The sequence below is a fragment of the Leuciscus leuciscus genome, assembly GCF_965113295.1.
Source record: "Leuciscus leuciscus genome assembly, chromosome: 16".
Classification (NCBI taxonomy): domain Eukaryota; kingdom Metazoa; phylum Chordata; class Actinopteri; order Cypriniformes; family Leuciscidae; genus Leuciscus; species Leuciscus leuciscus.
The window spans coordinates 32433283-32453306 of NC_138740.1; the positions used below are offsets into that span (position 1 = coordinate 32433283).

At 35.8% G+C, this 20024-nt stretch overlaps 1 protein-coding gene across 2 annotated transcripts; it reads right to left on the minus strand.

Moving 5' to 3' along the window:
* Window positions 1–154: 154 nt before the first annotated feature.
* agpat2 (1-acylglycerol-3-phosphate O-acyltransferase 2 (lysophosphatidic acid acyltransferase, beta)) lies at window positions 155–19798 on the minus strand. Of its 2 annotated transcripts, none has more exons than XM_082141795.1 (6): window positions 19331–19798; window positions 8040–8173; window positions 7465–7640; window positions 6970–7065; window positions 3917–3989; window positions 155–2127 (listed from the first exon to the last, which is right to left on the minus strand). In XM_082141795.1, the coding sequence occupies exons 1-6, from the start codon at window positions 19507–19509 to the stop codon at window positions 1970–1972; spliced, it is 816 nt and encodes a 271-aa protein (XP_081997921.1). In that variant the 5' UTR covers window positions 19510–19798; the 3' UTR covers window positions 155–1969. The 2 variants fall into 2 exon arrangements, with proteins under 2 accessions (XP_081997921.1, XP_081997922.1); XM_082141796.1 differs by lacking the exon at window positions 19331–19798 and adding an exon at window positions 13278–13580.
* Window positions 19799–20024: the final 226 nt, after the last annotated feature.

Genomic DNA, 20024 nt, shown 5'->3' on the forward strand with positions numbered 1-20024 from the left:
GTTTTCAGTCAGCAGGGCAGAAATTACACTGAAAACAAAGGAAAAGGCCTTATAAAATCTGTGACCTAATACACAACATAAAAGGGTTCCATAATTGCATCAGTATTTAAATTTGTACAACTAGTGGTAATAATTATAAAAATAATAATAATAATAATCATCACTGGGTTTTATTTGGACATTTAGCAATAACCAACTCAAACATTCGTTCAAATCAAGTTTTGAAAATGTCTTTCAGCTCAGCGAGCCATTATAATGTAAAGCGTACAGTTCAGTCCTCTTAAATAACATTGTACATATTATATCAAAGATGTTATACATTCTTAAACAATAAGAACCGCAACATCAAGCATTAAATATAAGATTCAAAAATGCAGCGCGATTAGAAATGTCTTTGAAATAATTACAAATATTTATATTATCATCCTGCCATAAGCTGGTGATACAGTCTGGTCTAATAAATAGATGTTAAATAATTGGTAATTTTGAGATTAAATTGTGAACATTTTTCAAATATATATTTCATCATTTTTCATATGGACTTCCTTGGTAAAAACTTAAAGTTTAAGATAAAGTTTAATATCTGATCTGCGAATATGGTTCATTTCTAGAGTGCAATTTAGCGGCATCATTCTTTCTATACGTCAATATCCACTTAAAACATTACAAACCTCAGCGATTTACATTAGAATCATTTCTTGGGATCATATTATAAGAGGTGTTGGAAGAACAATCCAGGTTTTGATGCTACCATCTGCTAACATATGTAAAATAAATTCTCATTTTCGATTTCGTCCATCAAAAGTCTGAATAATAATGACTCTTAAACACATTTTAGTTAAGTTGGCTCCTTGTGCCATAGTCTATATAATGTGTTAGATAATACTTATTCGATCAGTTATTATAATAATAGTTCACTTGTAAATGGTTTCTACTTTAAACAATAGGATTGAACAATGTTAAATACATCTGTATGAATGAAAATCTGATATTTCGTAGCTTGAAAATAAACAAAAACAAAAGAAACGAGCAAAGCAATGAACTTAAGCCAACCGGAACATATTTCTATCCCTAAACGCCAATCAAACTGATCACAGATCAATAATCAATAGCGTTTCTCACAATATTCTAGCATTACGCAGCCACCGGCTGAGACACTTTGGACACATGGCACAGGAAGAAGCCGCACTTGATAAAGCTTCGTTATGAACTAACCTTGAAAGCAGCGAAACGATCTCTTGGCATTTTTTTCAAAATCCTTGGTTGTGACGACACAAAAAGCTTTACTCTGGAGTGTATTGGGACATTTTTCCGAATTCACTTTTTGGTCAGCAATTTTCCTTTAAATCAATTATCTAAAACAATAAAAGGGCATCTCTGAGCGCTCACCCTTGAAAAATACTCTGGCAACCAATAAGACTTGCATACGAAAAAAAAAAAAAAAAAAAACGAACAGATATTTGTCACCGATTTCCCATAATGCAAGCAGAGTACCTCGAGAAAAAGCGAGCTACACGAACCAACGAAACGAGTCCTTGTAAAATCAGTGAAAGGAAGAGAAACAGAGAAAGTCAAAAAGGCATGCATGTCGAACGCACATCCGAGACGTTCTCAGGGCGTCGCTCCAAAACTCAACCCGTCGCCGACAAAAGCAGTCCGACGTCGAAAAGGACACGGAACAAAGCGTCGCACCAGGCCAGGTGAAAAAACAACAAAAAAACACACTGTTCCGCTGCTTAGCGCCCCCTGGAGTCCAACGGGAGATCAAAACTTGGCTAAAATGACATCTGTATGTAGTCAACGTGAATGCTTGTGTGTTTTTGTTTGTATGGACATGTGTTCCTGCTTCACGGGGCCGTCGGAGAGGATACTAAAGCGCCTGGTTGTCGTGGTTACCGTCACCGCGGCAACGGCGTAGTCTCGAGCCATCCTTGTTGTCGGAGCGAAAGAAAGGGCGCGACGGCAGCGCTCAGTGGCTGGAAGGCCCGTTGCACTGGGCGGCTTGGCTGGAGATCTCCAGGAAGGCCGAATGCATGACGCCGAATGATTGGTCGGAGAGAGCTGTGACATCATCTGCCGTCAGTCCCTTTGTCTCGATCTTTGGAAGAATTTTCAGAGTGATGGTTCCTGTTAGAAACAATGTGGAAATGTTCATTAGTCATTAAATTGCCTAAATGTTTTAATTCATGTTTTAAAATGTAGAAATGGCGGCGATAATGGATGTAATGAACATTTAGAAACTGTTTAATTTGGAGTTTCAGCTAAATATATGTAAAATATTTAAATATGTGAAATATCTGCAAAATATTTGTAACCTTTCAACATGCATTTTAATATTTACACTTTAATTTATAATATATATATATATATATATATGAAGAGTTCAGATGCAAAAGCCTCTAAGTGCCATCTGAAATTTTCTTCTAGAATGATCATTTTTATCAAGCTCGTATATTTAAATTCAATAATTTCACTCAAATGGCAATGAAGATTACCTATTAATTGTCATTTAAGTGAAATTACTGAACTTAAATATACAAGCTTGATAAAAATTATCATTCTATAAGAACATTTTAGAGGCTTTTGCATCTGAACTCTTCACACACACACTTCTTTTTTTTCTTCTTTTTTTTTAAATAAAATAATAATATGAAATAATCAGCTACTAATTTATTAAAAAATTCCAAATAAACCAATACATATTTAAAATGGTTTAATTCATGTTAAAAAATATAGTTAAATATATGATACATGCATAAATGCATACATGCATATGATAAAATGCATTTCAAATGTATTAATGATTTAACGCTGTATCAGCAATGGCTATAAAATGCATTTTGAAAGGTTACAAACATTATTTCACATATTAAAATAAATATTTTAGAAATAATTTGCTGAAACCCTAAATTAAGTCATTTCTAAATGTCAGCCATAATCGCCATCATTATCATCACTCATAAACACGTCCCACAATGCATTTCAAGGACTAGTTCTTAAAGTAATAATTCACTAAATAATAATAACAACAACTGATATTTTAGTTTTCAGAGGATGTGGAATAAAGTGCACCAGTCATATGGACTACTGTTTTTATCCTTTTTCATGAGCATACAGGTTTAGAACGACAGGAATATGAGTAAATTATTTTTTAGTAAACTATTTCTTTAATTTACAAAAAAAGGGCTAATGTTTCCAGGTTATTTTTCATTTCAAAATTCCATACTTTTTCAGACTATATTTAACATCTGATAAATGGTTTTAAAATCCAACTGTTAACATGGATGTTACATTCGGAAAATGTATTCTATTACGTTGCCAAATAATTGGTGGAATATTGTTCCAAATAACTGCCAAAATATCACACTAAACCAATGCCCAGCATTTTATTAAAACTGCAATGCTAAAATACAGGATTCACTGAATAATGTAAATTCATACAAGTTATAAAATAATATTGTCAAAATAATAATAAAATAATATTGATTATATTCACATTTTCAATGACTGCATACATTATACATAAATGTAATAACATGTTAAATTGTCTCATACATTTTAAAATAATACCAGCACTGATTACATTAATTCTGAAAATATCATATTCAAAATATTATATAGCTCTTCTATTAATTTACTGATGAAATAATGTATTATTATTTATTTGTTTAATGAAGATGTGCGTCTTGAATTCATTCAGTCGTGTTAAACAGCCACTAAACTTTCGGCTGCCTGCTCGTACAATACATTTGTTTTCAGAAATTCACATTTTTTGAGTTTATAAATCAGAATAGGGACAATAGTCTGGAAACACGAATCATTTCAAATACTTATCCAGAACTGGAAATGACATTCCATACTTTTCCACACTGTGCAGGAACCCTGTGTTTCTCTGTAACATTGTAATGTGCATTACCTGATTTGAACTCTTTCTGTTTTCGTAGGTAGAAGTTACTGTAGGACGAGAACACGATGGGTATGATGGGAGCCTGAGAGAGAGAGAGAGAGAGGGATGATTGGTCGATGTGCAGTAGACAGTAAATCAGCAGGGATTAGAAACGCTCTCACACACAAAAATATGATCAGACACAGACTCAACTATCCTCCCAGACTAATAATAGACGCAGAAAGGGTCGGTTCTCATGACGACACAGCTGGACCGTGTGTGTAAACGGGTGTCTGATAGTGAAAGAATTTACTACTAATTTATATTTTACAAATATAAATAAATATAAAATGACAGATACATAATTTAAAATGTTCATGTTTTACTTAAAAAAATTGTTTTTGTTTATATATATATATATATATATATATATATATATAAAAGAATATGTATAACATGAAAGAAGAATACATATACATTTTAAAATACATGTTTAAAATGTAGCTAAATGTAACAAAATTATATATATATATATTTTTAATATTGATTACCATTTTGAGGTAAAAAATATTTTGCATATATTTTTATAATTTACTAATATACACATATAATCAATAAATGAAATAATATGAATCAACTAATTGATTAAAAATGCTAAATAAACATAAAAGAAACACATATTTAAAATGTTTTACTCCATGAAATGTTGTAAAATAACAATAAAATTATAAATTAAACATTTAATAGCATTTTTAAAAGGTTAGCAATATTTTGCATGTATTTCACATTATTTATGTAAATATTTAGCTGACACCCCAAATTAAACAATTTCTACTAAACATCTCAAAGTCTAGACCAGGTATAAAACTCCGTCAGGTCACATGTGGTGTAGCTGCGTAATGCCAAGATGTTAAACACAGATAAAGAGAAGAAAAGCATAGACTGTTCACATATTTTGCCTTAACTAATGAGAACCATCAGGGCTCCATTACTCTGGTCTAGATTAAGTGATGTCTGTCCGCCTTCACGCACATGCTCATCTGGTTTTGTTTATGTCAGCCTGCCATTTTGATATCAGTAAGCATCATCACACAAATGTACACACACACGTAGTGACTTTAAGTTCAGAATAAAGTCAAATGACTATTAATAACAACTACACAGACTCACAGCCACATATACATACACGCTTTCCAAAATATTCGTTTACTTGCACAATTAATGTTACCTCACATGAACTTGTTGCGATTAGAATAATTTCACGTTTCTAATTAATTCCAAAACCTCTTTACACCAACAACTCTGAGGGGAAAGTGCGGACATAAAACCTTTCCAGCCCAAAGTCAGTCTCAAATATAAATATAGGTTTGTCTCAACATTACAGCAATTATCCAAAATATTTTTTTGTGGCCATACAAATGCAATTTTATTATTAGCCTTAAGGCTTTGTTAGCATTGAGCCTAATGTATATGCTAGTTCACTCCTAAAAATGGACAAAATAGCATTTTAACAGATATACAGTATGGATTTAAAATGTACAGTCTTCCCGCTTCAGAGAAAATAACCAAAAATATTGATTGTTTAGAGGCATGCAAAAAAAATTTGGTTCAATCAAATGCTCTCTAGATTGACAACACAATAAAGTAGTTTAGCTATTACAAAACAGGATTTTGTTAACATGACTAGCCTAACTTCCTGTTTCGATAGAAAGAAAAAAAGGGAAGAAAACTTGCTTTAAAACCATTTCATGGGGTCTATAAAGTAGTAACTCAGTGGGAATTAAAAAATAAAAACCTTTGTATAAATAACAGATTATTAATAAGATAACTGGCAATTGCCTCTGTTTAGCACTGCATAGCTAACTAGCAAGTAAGAGACATTTTCCAAAAACATTCAAAATCTTATTTATTAATTAATATACAGAAACACACACACACACAACTTTCCCTATTCAAAATAAAGCCTATAAAGTGAAACAGGAAGTAGTTTAAGTGACCAAACCGCCGTGAGTCTCATTCGCCCAATACAAATATAATCCAATTGGCTTCAACTTTTTTCACAAGCCTCAAAGGAAGAAATGCTGAAGGAATGTTTCATGTGGCTTTGGAAATGAGTTTGTGCAGATCAATTGCATAAGAGTAAAAGTTTCTATGTGGCTGCACTTGAACAGGAGCGAATATAAGACACAACGGCTCCCTCTGTTGGTGAAGATAACACACGACACTACAAGGGTAAAGCCAGAGTCTCCCTTACGACCTCTGACCCGTGACACAGGTTTCATGGGCTGATGAGGGACCTTTGAGCTCAAGCTGGTAAATTACTCAAGCTTTGTACTTTGCACCAACACGTCAGGTTAGATCAGGTCTTAAAACTCATCTTTGACAATCAAAATGACATATTTAAAAGTTTCCTGTGAAAACAATTGCTTCATGAGTTCTTGAACTTTAATGTAACTCTACACCCTTGCCTTGTTTAGTATACGCGGAAAAATGAAAAGGCAAATTAGCCCCGCCTCCACACACTCACACCAGCTCAGAATACCTGATCCACTGTGATAAACGTTAAACAATGGCAAGTGGAAATACTGGTTTAATTCAGCCATATACTGTATGTTTGAACCAGAAATTGACTCAGAAGAAGAGGAAGAGTGAATTATACAGGCTCAATGTGAACGGGAATGCGCTTTACTGTATGTATCGCTCTTACAACGTGACACATAACGGTAATTCATATGATTAGCCTTTGCCTTGTCTATGCTATCAAACGTCTAATAGTGGGTTACCCAAACCATGTTCCCGTTCACCATCTCAGAGTCAGACCGCTGCCTTCTAAAAAAACTGAACATCATCGAATGTCAGTGGAGAAAAGCCATTGACGGGATTGGTTACATGTTTGTAACCGCAGGAAACAGGGACGTTTCAAACCGTGTTTTTGAGACTGTCTTTGATACACTGCAGTTTTAAGAAGAAAATACTCAGCAATGGTTTGTCTTAAAGTATATTTTAAAACACCAAACAAACATTAAAAACTTGATTTCCACCACAGGGGTCTTTAAGCACAGGTGTTCAGGAGTAACACTCACCTGTGCTTGAACGGCCAGATGAAACGCTCCCTTTTTAAACGGAAGAAGCCCGCCGTTCTGATTCCGTGTGCCTTCTGGAAACACCCACAATCGGATCTACAGAAAGTTTCAAACACAAAATGAGATTCTTTGCAGCACCCACTGAAAATGACTAGCAATTAATATATCGATGGATAAATAGATGCAACAAAGTACCAAACCACAATTTAGTATGCAAAATATTACAATGACATCATCGCTGTTGTTAGAATGTTTGGTATTCAGAGAAATCAAAAGAAGTATTTTTCCTATTCATTTTCTCAATATGGATTTTTTTTTTAAACAAAGAGGATTTGTGGATGAAGCGACGCAACTGATGCTGGTGGGTCACATGATAATGACAACATGTAAATGTGATTTTTTTTAAATAAAAAAGGAAACTACACCTCAATAGGAGCATATTATACCATCAATTAACATGAATGAATTGTCAGGAAGACTTAGTAAAGACGAGACCTGGTCGGCTAACATGGTTTTAGCAGCTTCACTCATGACATTCTTGGCGTCTCTGGTCTTTTGGCGGTTGATGAAGACGATTCCTCCCAGCCAGCAAATCATGCCCACCGTCCCGGCCCATACCAGCTCCTTCTTAGCTATCATCGTGCAGCGGTCCGGCAGTATCTCCATCATGCCTGCAGAGATGAGGAGAGCATGTAGAGGGTGTGCATGTAGAAAGAAGCTAGTTCATCAGGTCCGGTCATGGTGGCAGAGCTCTTTAAACAGGATTTTGACCCAGAGCTTTTTTTTGACCCAGATTGCGATCCCAAACCATGTTTTGAAAGGCAAGAGTGGGTTACTTGACTTGACTAAGTGTTGATTGGTTGTGTGTGTGTAGAGGTGTAAAGTCCAGGGGTCAGAAAGTAAAAGTCCTGCCATATGTTTATTCCACCCTGATTTCACTAATTAGTTCTGTCTCCTGGCTGAAAAACTGGGCTAATTAGCAAATCCAGGTGATTGGAACAAAAATACTGAGGAGGACTTTTACTTTCTGAACCTGGACTTCACACCTCTGGTTGTGTGTATTGGTTCACCTAGCACGTCGAGAGATGATTGGTGGTTGGAGATGATGACGTAGGGTCCTTCTGTCTGTAGATGCTCCCAACCGCTGACCTGATAGCGCAGACCCAGGAAATACTTCACATGACGAACCATGAACCGGATTACCCTGCAGGAAGTAAACAGACATTACAATCCAGAGCACGACTGATAACGGTCACGCAATCCATTTTCACAAATATGGCTTCTATATCTCTTTCAGTTCAAGACATTTTCCCACCATTTTATCATTCACCAGGCAGAAATCAAACGTTTTTAATAGTAGATTGTTTTCTCGATTTTAATCGTAACAGCCCATCAAAAATGCCCATTTTGACATACTGATCATGTCCGTAACTTGTTTTTCGAATCACTAGCTTCAAGTACAAACATAAAGAAGACTACAACACTAATAATATGTTCCGTGTCAAGCACCATGTCATTAATTATACAGATTTTCTGCATTCCAAAATGGATTGGTCAGAAAGTTTATTTTAAAGGGATAGTTCACTTTGAAATAAATTTTTGGTATGTTTTAGCTTACCTCAAGGGCATCCAAGATGTAGGTGTCTTTTTTTCCGCAGTAGTTTCAATTTTGATATTTTTAGGTCAAACCGTTCTTGTCTGTCAGTCATATAATGCAGGTCTATGGTCACTGTCTCAAAGAGCATGCACAGAGTCCAAATTAAAACAATTCCCCATCGTAAGTACACATTGATGGCCTAAGACACGAAACGAGCGGTTTGTGTGAGAAAACGAACAGTATTTATATCGTTTTTACCTCTTATACACAGCCATGTCCAAGTGATCTGATCTGACGTGTACGCAGACTGGTGCATAGATATATACACACTAGATGTCGCCTTGTCTACGGCAGTTCATTGGAACGAATGTCTTTAAGGCGACATCTAGTGTATATATCTATGCACCAGTCTGCGTACACGTCAGATCAGATCACTTGGACATGGCTGTGTACAAACCGCTCGTTTCGTGTCTTAGGCCATCAATGTGTACTTACGATGGGGAATTGTTTAATTTGGACGATGGGGAATTGTTTTAATTTGGACTCTGTGCATGCTCTTTGAGACAGTGACCATAGACCTGCATTATATGACTGACAGACAAGAACGGTTTGACCTAAAAATATCAAAATTGAAACTACTGCGGAAAAAAAGACACCTACATCTTGGATGACCTTGAGGTAAGCTAAAACATACCAAAAATTTATTTCAAAGTGAACTATCCCTTTAATCTAAAAAAAACCCCAAAAAAACATGTTTTGACAAACTAAAGTGACCAAGATCTTGTTTATAAGTGCAATAATTATCCAAGCTAACATGTATGTGTGTGAAAGACAAGGTTCTTATAGTTAACTTAAACTAAAACTATTTTGTTATAAATATAAGATGAAAAGCTTTAAATGAAAATTGGCAACTAAGTGAAATTATGTTGTTGAGTTGACATTGAAGAACTAAAATGACTAATTGCACATACATACAAATGAAAAGTAAAGTTGATGTGATGTTGCGCGATAGAACAGAGAGATTACAGATGTAGTATCTGTGAGACCTTTGAACACATAAGAGCTTCATATCCGTAATGTGAATAAGTGGAGCAAATGTGGGCTAAAGACATCTGCGGTTATGCAACACTGCAGCTGAAGCGAGTCAACAAAACTCATTCATTCAAACATTTCCGGATCCTGAAAGATGATACAATGAATCGTGTTCAAATACTTAGGGTTAGTGGTTTAGCACAACACCTTCACCCCAAGTAATAAGTACCAAACACTAAATCAGGGTTTCTGCAGGTCTCTTCAAATCAAATTTAATGCTTTTTATTGCCTTTTTTTTTTAATGCCATACATGACCCATGACTAACCACAGATTATATATATATATATATATTGTGTGCTGTCAATGAATCGATAAAAATTTTTTTTAACTCTATTAACCACAATTTTTTCTAATTAATCGCAATTAAAAACACTTACATTTTTGTATATATTTAGTTTATATATTTTATTATGTATTAATTTCACAGTTAATCTCCAAATTAATGTAGAACCAACATAAAGACAGTATATTAACTAGCCTTAAAAAACGGATGCTGCGTTAATAGCGTTAAATATTTGAACGCGTTAAACTGTCTTCCAGCCACTTCTGCTGGAATTTGTACTTTTTCCCATTTTTCTGGTCTAGTTTTATTCCTGTCCACCGCTGTACAAAAGGCCCGCGTCATCTCCGCATCACGGCAATTTTGCTCCAGGCGGAAGCAATTACCAAACCGGTTCCGCGTTGATCACACTATCGTACATATTTTGCAACAGCAAATAAAAATGATTAAAGGAACCGTAAGATTGTGGCCAAAACTGGTACTGCAATCACTTTCAAATTACTGTAGAGCGGTGTATCCCCTCCCCCTCCCCCCTGACTCGAGGTTGCCAGATAGGCTGGCATTTTTTATCCGACACGTTTGTAGCTGCAGCTGTGGTAACTAGAGCAGAGCTGGCAACCCCGATGCCGAAACACTACTGACTTCGTGATTGGTAGATAGGTGGAGGGTGGAGCTTCAGGCCAAAACACAACATGACAACATCAACATCAGTTGAGGGCTGCAACTTCACTTTTAAATGACAATATCCTGGCCGGACTACTGTTGTCAGTGATATAAGTATTTGAAATGAACATGATTTCTTAATGTCTAGTGACATATCAGGGACATTTTATGATTAATTGAAATACATTTCGTACATACGGTTCCTTTAATTATGAAGGCTATATTCAAATAAATTGATAATATAACCTTTTCTTCAAAACTATATCTACATTTTTAATGCCTGTAGGATTCAAATTTAATGCTTTTTAAATGCCATTTAAGGCCTTAATTTTAGCAAAATCCATTTAATGCTTTTTAATGCCCCGCGAAAACCCTGCTAAATATAAACATTTACTGTTCATTTGATTTGATTTAGCTCTGGTTCAATAATGCACAAAAATGCATGTCTGTCTCCAGAGTTTACACAGGCATTTCCTCAACAGTGATGGTTGTGAAATTACCCTGAGGGTTTGAGTTTGACATGTTGTGAATGGTAAACAACAGCTCTCGCTCTTAGCAGTCACTGCATGTGCGTTTTGTTACAAGAATCTGAGCCAGTTCTGCAATAAATCTGGACTGCTATTTTTACTGTAAGTTTATTTGAATTGTTTGAATTCGTTTAGCTTAACAATCTACCTCATGATTACACAGAATAAAAAAAATTGGAAAAAAAAATTGGAAATATAAAAAATATACAATATATATATATATCGAAAATTTCTATGTCATAGGAACTGTATAAATGTGACTGTATAAAGAACAAGAAGAAAAAGAATTACATTTATTCCATTCAAACATTTGGGGTCGGTAAAACAATTTATCTTCTGCTCACTCAGGCTGCATATATTTGATAAAAAAAAAAAAGAAGGATAATTGTGAAATATTATTACAATTTTAAATAACAGTTTTCTATTTTAATATATATGTTAAAATGTTATTGTGATGACAAAGCTGAATTTTCACCCTAACAGCATTAACTTGAAATAGATTTTTTGTAACATTATAAACATTCACTTTTGATCAATTCAATGCATCCTTGCTGAATAAAAGTATTAATTTCTTAAAAGAAAAGAACTTACTGACACCAATCTTTTGAACTGTAGTGTACCATGTAAATAGCATAGCATATGAATATGATAATCAATCAGTACAATGATTTTTTTTATTTATAAAAATGCATTTGCATCTTATACTTTCACTGCACTGTGCATTATGCATTCTTATTCAAACAACAAGAATGTACTCTAACCAGTACTACCATGGTACTACCAAAGTAACACCATGCCACATAGATTTGGTCATCGCACATTGGCACATATTTACATGTTCATCTAAACTTCGCTCTCAGCAGTGTGGTCGGAGTCGTATGTTCGCCATCACTGGTCACGTATTTCGAATTTCGTTTTACCCCTAAACGAAGAATGAAAAAACTAACGTGAGTATATCGGGACATTAAAGGAAACCACGGGTATTAATATAACGTAAATGATGTCTCTTACTGAAATATGTAGTAGAAAACCCATGAAAGATTTACGTTATTTTTAAAAATCCACATCGTTTTATACATATTTTGGACAATGGGGGGCGCCATTTCAGGTGCGCAGTGCATTCTGCGTCGATGACGTCAAACGGTTGCACTTGATGAGCTAGCCTACTTACTGTTGCTATTTTTGCCGCAACACACAAAAAAAATTTAAATACTGAAATCCATCGCGCTCTTTAAGATCACTAAATTCAAGGCTTTTGGTCATACCTAGGATATCCAGAACCACCAAAGGAGGGAGAGCATTTTCACATTTGGCTCCAGAACTCTGGAATAGTCTTCCTGATACTGTTCGTTGCTCAGACTCGCTCTCCCAGTTTAAAACTAGATTAAAGTCGCATCTCTTCAGCCAGGCATTCATATAATCCTACAGTTCAAACTACAATCCGGCCTCTATCCAATGCCAGAGGAGAACTGGCCCCCGACTGAGCCTGGGTTCTCCCAAGGTTTTTTTTCTCCATTAAGGCACCTGATGGAGTTTTAGGACACCATTAGGTCACTTGATGGAGTTTTTCGGTTCCTTGCCACTGTTGCCTTTGGCTTGCTCAGTTGGGGATATTTTGGGGATATTTAATTTAATTTATCAATCAATAAATTCCTCTTGAAACAAACTTTGTTGTATTATTTTAATTTAATACTGTGAAGCTGCTTTGATGCAATCTGTATTGTGAAAAGCGCTATACAAATAAACTTGACTTGACTTGACTTGATATATATTGGTTGTAATTTTCAGTCGAAGGGCAAAGTAAGTCTTCGCTGCTTTCCTAGAGATAAAAGAAGAGGAGAAAACACACAAGTGTATGAAACATAAAAATCCTCCCTAAAGTGCGTTTTGGTCTAATAAGAAAAGGTCAAACTGAATGATCCATTGTGTCACAGTGGGATATTGACAGCTAGGGGCTTGTGACAGTTCACTGGGACCATTGTAAAGAAAAAAAGTGATGAAACTGTTTTCATATCACAATACATATCACAGAAAAACTAAATTATTTTCCAATAGCGTTCAGCCTTACACCACAGACTGTATTTCAAGCATTTAACCAAAAACACACTGACTTCAGGATGACGGAACAGGAAGTGCTAAAATGCTTACTTGTTTCTAGGTTTTGGTCTACAAAAACACATCATCCCCACACTCTATGACCACCAGCTATGGAACGGCAAACATATTTTATTTGTTACTACACACATCTTAAACTCTTATCATAAATGTCAGCCTGTCCTCTGACACGTTAACCCTAGTACACAAGCACAGAGGAGCAAGAGTTTAAACCCTGCCAAGCTCGGCTGTTATCATAGATGTAAAATTCACGAGTAGCTTATCAACAACACACAACAACTCCGATTGAAGGTTATACTACAGTCTTTTTGAGAGGTTTATTTTGTCTTCATTTCCCCTCACGTATTACTGTTAATTACTTCATTTCTATTGTGAAACATTAAAGGAGATATTCTGAATAATGCACCGGCCAGGGTTATTACAGTTAAACCATACAAATCATATTCTTGTTTGAAATAAAATAAATGTTAACTAAAATATAAAAAAAAAAACTTTAAACTTATTTTATATCAAATAGCTGCAACATTTTTCATCTTCATTTAGTTTAACTACTATACTAAAATAACTAAAACGAATTAAAATTATAACTAATTAAAATCATAAAAACACGACAAAATTACTCAAAATAAAAAAATAAAAATTATACATTTAAAAATTTAAAAAACTGTAATAGTATCTTAATGATACTACGGTAAAACTGGTACAGGCCACGATGAATGGGGACTGGAGTTTAAAATCACTGAAGTATTATAATACAACATGTACAACATATTCCCAAGTCTTCCGGAGTTATAAAATGTGTGACTCATGTAATAGTCATTTTTGAGTCCGATCTTACCAATTTCTCTATTACAGTCATAAATCAAACTCATTTGGTTCTCAAACTCACTGACTCGACGAACAACTTATTCAATACTAAAAACTATTCAATAAAAATAAATAAAATTATCTGGTCGCAGCGTTTAACCAGGTGAAAATAATCAGTGAATAACAAATAAAATTTGTTCTTAATCGCATTACTTCATAAAACTTGAAACATCATTTTTTGTGTCCATTTTGAAGTTTTAAATCTCCGATCCACATTTACTGTAAGCACATGTAAAAGAATAAACTGATTGTCTCTAGATGGTGTTGTTGGTGATGATAAATCAACACATTTTCATATCGTCGCTGAAGGGCGGAAACCTCGTATTGTTTAAATAATTAAACACTGTGCCAGTGTGTCGTCAAAGTTGGTTTTGTGGCTTTATATATGGCCAGACACTTACACTTGTCATTATAATATTAACATTTGATGAAAATCAAGATCAAATGGAGTTATGAGGTTTTTGGACAGCGAATGACAGAGATATGCGTTTCGTCCATCATTAGAACGGCCGCATCTGACGCAGTGAATGCATCACATTAGGTTTTCATCAACTTACAGGTTATAAAGTTTATTGTTGATATGTGGGCGCTCAGCTTTTCTTGTTGAATACTTTGGACAAAATAGTATGATATAAAAGATGAAGGATATATTGGCTACGCCATCAAATACCAGACTAAGACTCTTCTCCATTCTTTAAATACAAAAAAATACAAAAAACATTAGCCTTTATAGACAGTATAAGTATAGACAGTTTCTTGAGTAAAGAAAATGCTGTTCTTTTTCAAACATGTTCTGTTTACCTTTGCATTGCAAACAAGAAGCGATCTATCTCCACCTGTGTGCATCACTTCATTCATAATAGATGTAGGTGGAGTTATGAGGTTTGACTGACAGTTTGAGGAGTTAGCCTACTTCGTTTAGTCACAACAAGCTCATTTTAATACTTTTCATTGGTTAATTAATTTGTAAAACCCACATACAGGCGTAAAGGATGACTAGTAGCATTGATTCTTCAAATAAAATAAAATAAAAACGACGGAATTTAGAGTTACAAGGTTTCCGCCCGAAAGCGACGATATATTCTTATTTGTAGCATTTATTTTCATTTACATTTTTCTTCTTTTTTGGGGAATTTGATAATTCTCCACGGCACACCTGACAACCTGTCACAATGGTTGGGAAACTACTCTACTGACTCTCTCTCTATTAGCCTTGTCAGCTCTCCCCTTTCACCCAATAAGTTCAGAATCCTTGCATCATCTCTCCATGTGGCACAATCACTCTTTCCTATCACACTGATAAAGAGAGAGAGAGAGAAAAAGGGTGTTAGGTCATCCTGTTAAACTCTTAATTGCCATGGCCAAAACACTTAAGCTTGCATTAATTAGTTTCCACATATTTGCCACGATCAGATTCTAGTATGTACAGTGTTTTGCACGCATGACAACACTTCAACACTCGATAGTCGAGGTACGGTAAGTCAACACTTGACACATGAGCTCACACTCTCCTGGCCCAATTACCGGGTAACGTCGCACCCCCACATTCAAACACTGTCCTGAGCAGACCGGCTCACCTGGGAACTACAAACCCTACACATGGCACTGATAGCTTGAATCACTAAACAGGCAGTATAAAATATCAGTGAACTTCCACTTGGGAAAGATGATTGCATTAATGACTGCAATAAACCGATGGCTGTTATTCTACGGCGCCCAGTGTGTGTTCATTGTACCCTGCGCGTGAATGAACAGACTGTTATGAAGAGCAGCAATAGTTTTTCGTGAACATGTGAAATAGTCTCTTTCAAACATATTTAAAAGCTGCAGAACATCGGGACAGGCGCTGACGGGAACTTTTGTGCACATGCAGTCGGACCTCAGGTCTCTGATTTTCATATCCCATGCACACTATTAGTGAAGGCCACAAACACAAGGCTGCTTTTCATATCACACAAGAGATCCTGTCTGTGCCAGTCTGGCTGGCTTAGCTGGGGACACTTAATATTCAGCGATTTTACAGATTTGACTGCACTGACACTATTGGATGAGAAGTGAACTGAGCAGGATGATGACATCACTGTTTTCTACAGAGCTGCTATATAACTGAATTTAAATCATTTGTCTTTTTTTATTTGACGCTCTTTAGTCTTTACACAGTTATTGAACAGAATTAACAATGACTGAATTGCTGAACAATGACACTCTTGTCTTTTTAGAGGTGCTTCACAGCAGAGTTGAATTCTGTTTGCATATTGATTTTAATGTTTATCACTGCAAAGCTGCTTTGGAACAATGTGCTATATTGTATACAATACAGTGTATTTATATTCACTGAATATTTCAGTATTTACTGAAAGTATATTACTATATAAATAAAAGTGAGTTGACCATGTGTGCCGTTGACATAAACTTGACATGGCATATGGTGTGTGATAGGGCATACTCCATTTAAAACAGCTTTTTGATATTCTTTTTTAATCATTAGCATGCATGCAGGAATATTTTTAATTAAAAGTTCGCACTCATGCAGGTTTATATACAATTTCCTGAAAACATTAATATCAATTGTAATTTAACATCTTGATATTCATTATACACAATGATTTTGCTATTTTTGTAAGGGCCAAATTGCAAAAAAAAGGAAGTCTCCAAACTTACTTCTGTTGAGAACCCTACCTTGTAAAAATGCTTCAATAAAGGACTAAATGTCCTCTTTAAATGAATGTTCCAGATTCAGTTCTAGATTAAGAAAATAATTCTGACCCACACCTCAGTTTGTAACTTACAAAGGAAGTCTACAGGACAAGGCATTCTGGAAAGTTAAAAAGCAGTATAAAGCTCCCAGACTTATAATTTTCCACAGCTCATGTTGTCTGAAGTTTTTTTGTCTACTGAAATCTCTTGGAAAGATATTTTTGCAGTGTTTCGTCAGCAGAACAATCCAAAAACACATTAAATAATAGTACAACCCACTGAAGTCTATCCCTGACATCCTCGCTTTCATACCCGTTAGAAAATCAAAGATGGCGCAGCAGTGAATAATGTCTATGGGAGGCCAAAAATAATTATAATCAAAATATTCAATGAGATGTAAATGAGAGTTACTAATACATTCCTATTTACATGATTCCACGGCTGCATTCTAGAACAGTGGCTCCCAAAAAGGGTGGCCATGCTATAGTAAAATAATTATTAATACAATTAAATCAAGTAAAATAGCTAAAAATCACTTCAGCGGTCACTTAATCAAGAAAACCACTAAGCTAAAAAAATCTTTTTAGGTATTTGCTTTATTCTATTTATGTATTAATTTCATTGAACAAAACTACAAACACATAATCACACAATCACAGTTAATTTTAAAGGGTTGGTTCACCCAAAAATGAAAAGTATCCCATATTTACAACTGCAAACACATAATCACACAATCACAATTACTTTTAAAGGGTTGGTTCACCCAAAAATGAAAATGATCCCATATTTACTCACCCTCAAGCCATCCTAGGTGATTCTGTATATGACTTTCTTCTTTCAGCCAAACACAATCGGAGTTATATTAAAAAATATACTAGCTCTTCCAAGCTTTATGATAGGAGTGAAAGGTACCTTGTTTTTTGAAGCCCAAAAAAGTGCATCCATCCATCATAAAAGTAATCCATACGGGTCCAGGGGGTTAATAAAGGCATGCTGAAGCGAAACGATGCGTTTTTGTAAGAAAAATATACATATTTATAACTTTATAAACTATAATGACTGGCGTCCGGTAACGGCCGTACACGAGTCGATTTCCAGCCGTAGCGTGACCTCTGACCCGACGCATGGCGCATTGACGAACACCGGTCACAAAGTCTAAAACAAGATTTTTTAAAGAGAATGTCAGAAGAGATTTAGTTTCTTGCCCAGGCCGATTTGTTTGAACCATGAGAGGCGTCCGTCTACTCATACCTAAGTTTACGCTAAGCCTTAAGTCCAACATCATACGCCGGAACTCAACTCTCTTGTGAACGTGCGGACGGGCATTACCGAAAGCCAGTGATTACAGTTTATAAAGTTATAATTATGGATATTTCTCTTCAAAATCTCAAGTACCATTCACTCCCATTATAAAGCTTGAAAGAGCCAGGATATTATTTACCGTAATAAAACTCCCAATAGTGTTTGTCTGAAAGAAGAAAATACACCAAGGATGGCTTTAGGGGGTGAGTAAATTATGGGATTATTAATTATTTCATTTTTGGGTGAACTTAACCCTTTAATGTATGGACAGTCCTAGTTTATGTTAATCAGTTTAAATATTGACTTTGACAGGAGGACCTAGGAGATTCTGTGTAAACATCCGATGTTCTAGAACGTCCGTTACCATGGCAGCGACATTCTAGCCCGTTACGGAACGGTCATTCAAAATTATTTTCGGCGCGAACATTGATTCTAAACTGATGGCATGGAATCCGCAATTCCATCGATCAACTGTCCACTGTGTGAAACGTGTGACTGTTGGTTTAATCTAGCACCATCGACCAGGATCAACTCTGCACCAGCTGAGCCATGAAACCAATCCATCATGGCCTCATTAATACAACTAGGAAGTCTTGTATCTGACAGACTAGACCATGTAACTAGTAAAGCAACCGTTTCACACCTTTCCACTACATCATCAGGAAACAAACACACGCTGGTCGCCATCTCTGGCTTGCACGAGACGCTAAACCAGATAGCCTTAAACACATACAAGTGGAATATGCTCGCATATTTACATTATCTTGTGTAGATAAAACATACAGAGCTTAATTAATTCTTATTTCGAGTTAAATATAAGATACATAGGCCTGTTCTCTCTACATGTGTGTTCTCGCGTACACTGTTCTTAGCGAGCTGGCTAAAGATTCACTACCGTGATCCGAACATCTGTCCGGGGTAAACGGATGCAATGCATTCCTTTACAAATGCATTCACATCTCAGTCATAAAAAAACACATGTGGGTACATAAACAAGCAATTTGACCCATGCATCGGACGTGTAAACGATAAAAAGGGTGATTGCATGTATATAGCAATATGTTCCAGTCTTAAAATACAATTTAATCTGTATTATGATAGCCAGATTTTCGGTGTAACATCCAATAACCACATATAATGGCCGCCCAGTGTTCTGAATCAGTGCACGAGTGTAGAAAGGAAACATTGTGTGACTTAACGTTACGTTGTTGACAACTCACCTCATATTCTCAATGTCTCTGCCGCCGCTTTTCAGAATGCACATCGGTATGGTGGCAACGGCCAGCAGCATCATGTACGCCACATAGAAGCACTTCTTGAAATAGTAAACGAACGTGCTGCTGGTCCATAACAGAAGCGGGAGCACCAGCAGCACAGGCAGCATCCACAGGGCATCCATACCCGCGACCAGCGCCTCTTTCCCGGCTGTCGAGAAATTATACAAGGCCAGCGGTGTGGAGCGGAGGGAAGACCGTACGAGACCAACTCAGAACCGAGTCTACATCAGACACCACGTCCAAGTCGCACACTTGAGCAACTTTACCGATCCTCCTGCTTGTCGTTTACGTAATATAACGCGACCGAGGGGGATGTCAACCAGAACCGGAGGTTTATGAAGAGAGCCAGGCGTGGGTTATCCACTGAGAGCGCCTCTGAGTGTAACCTTTGGCCGTATGGAGTGTGTGTCACTAGCTGTGTTCGATTCGCGAATCGTTCTTTTGAACCGATTCTTTGAAATTATTCTGTCTAGAGTTTAATGACTCCCATTTAACATCAACTTTCCAACAGTATTTTAATTACTGTAATTCAATTACTCTCCCGTGAAAAGTTGTACTGTAATTGAATTTTTCTGTAATTGAATTTGTTACTTCTGATGTAATTGCATTAAATACTGTATAGACAACAACAATTCTA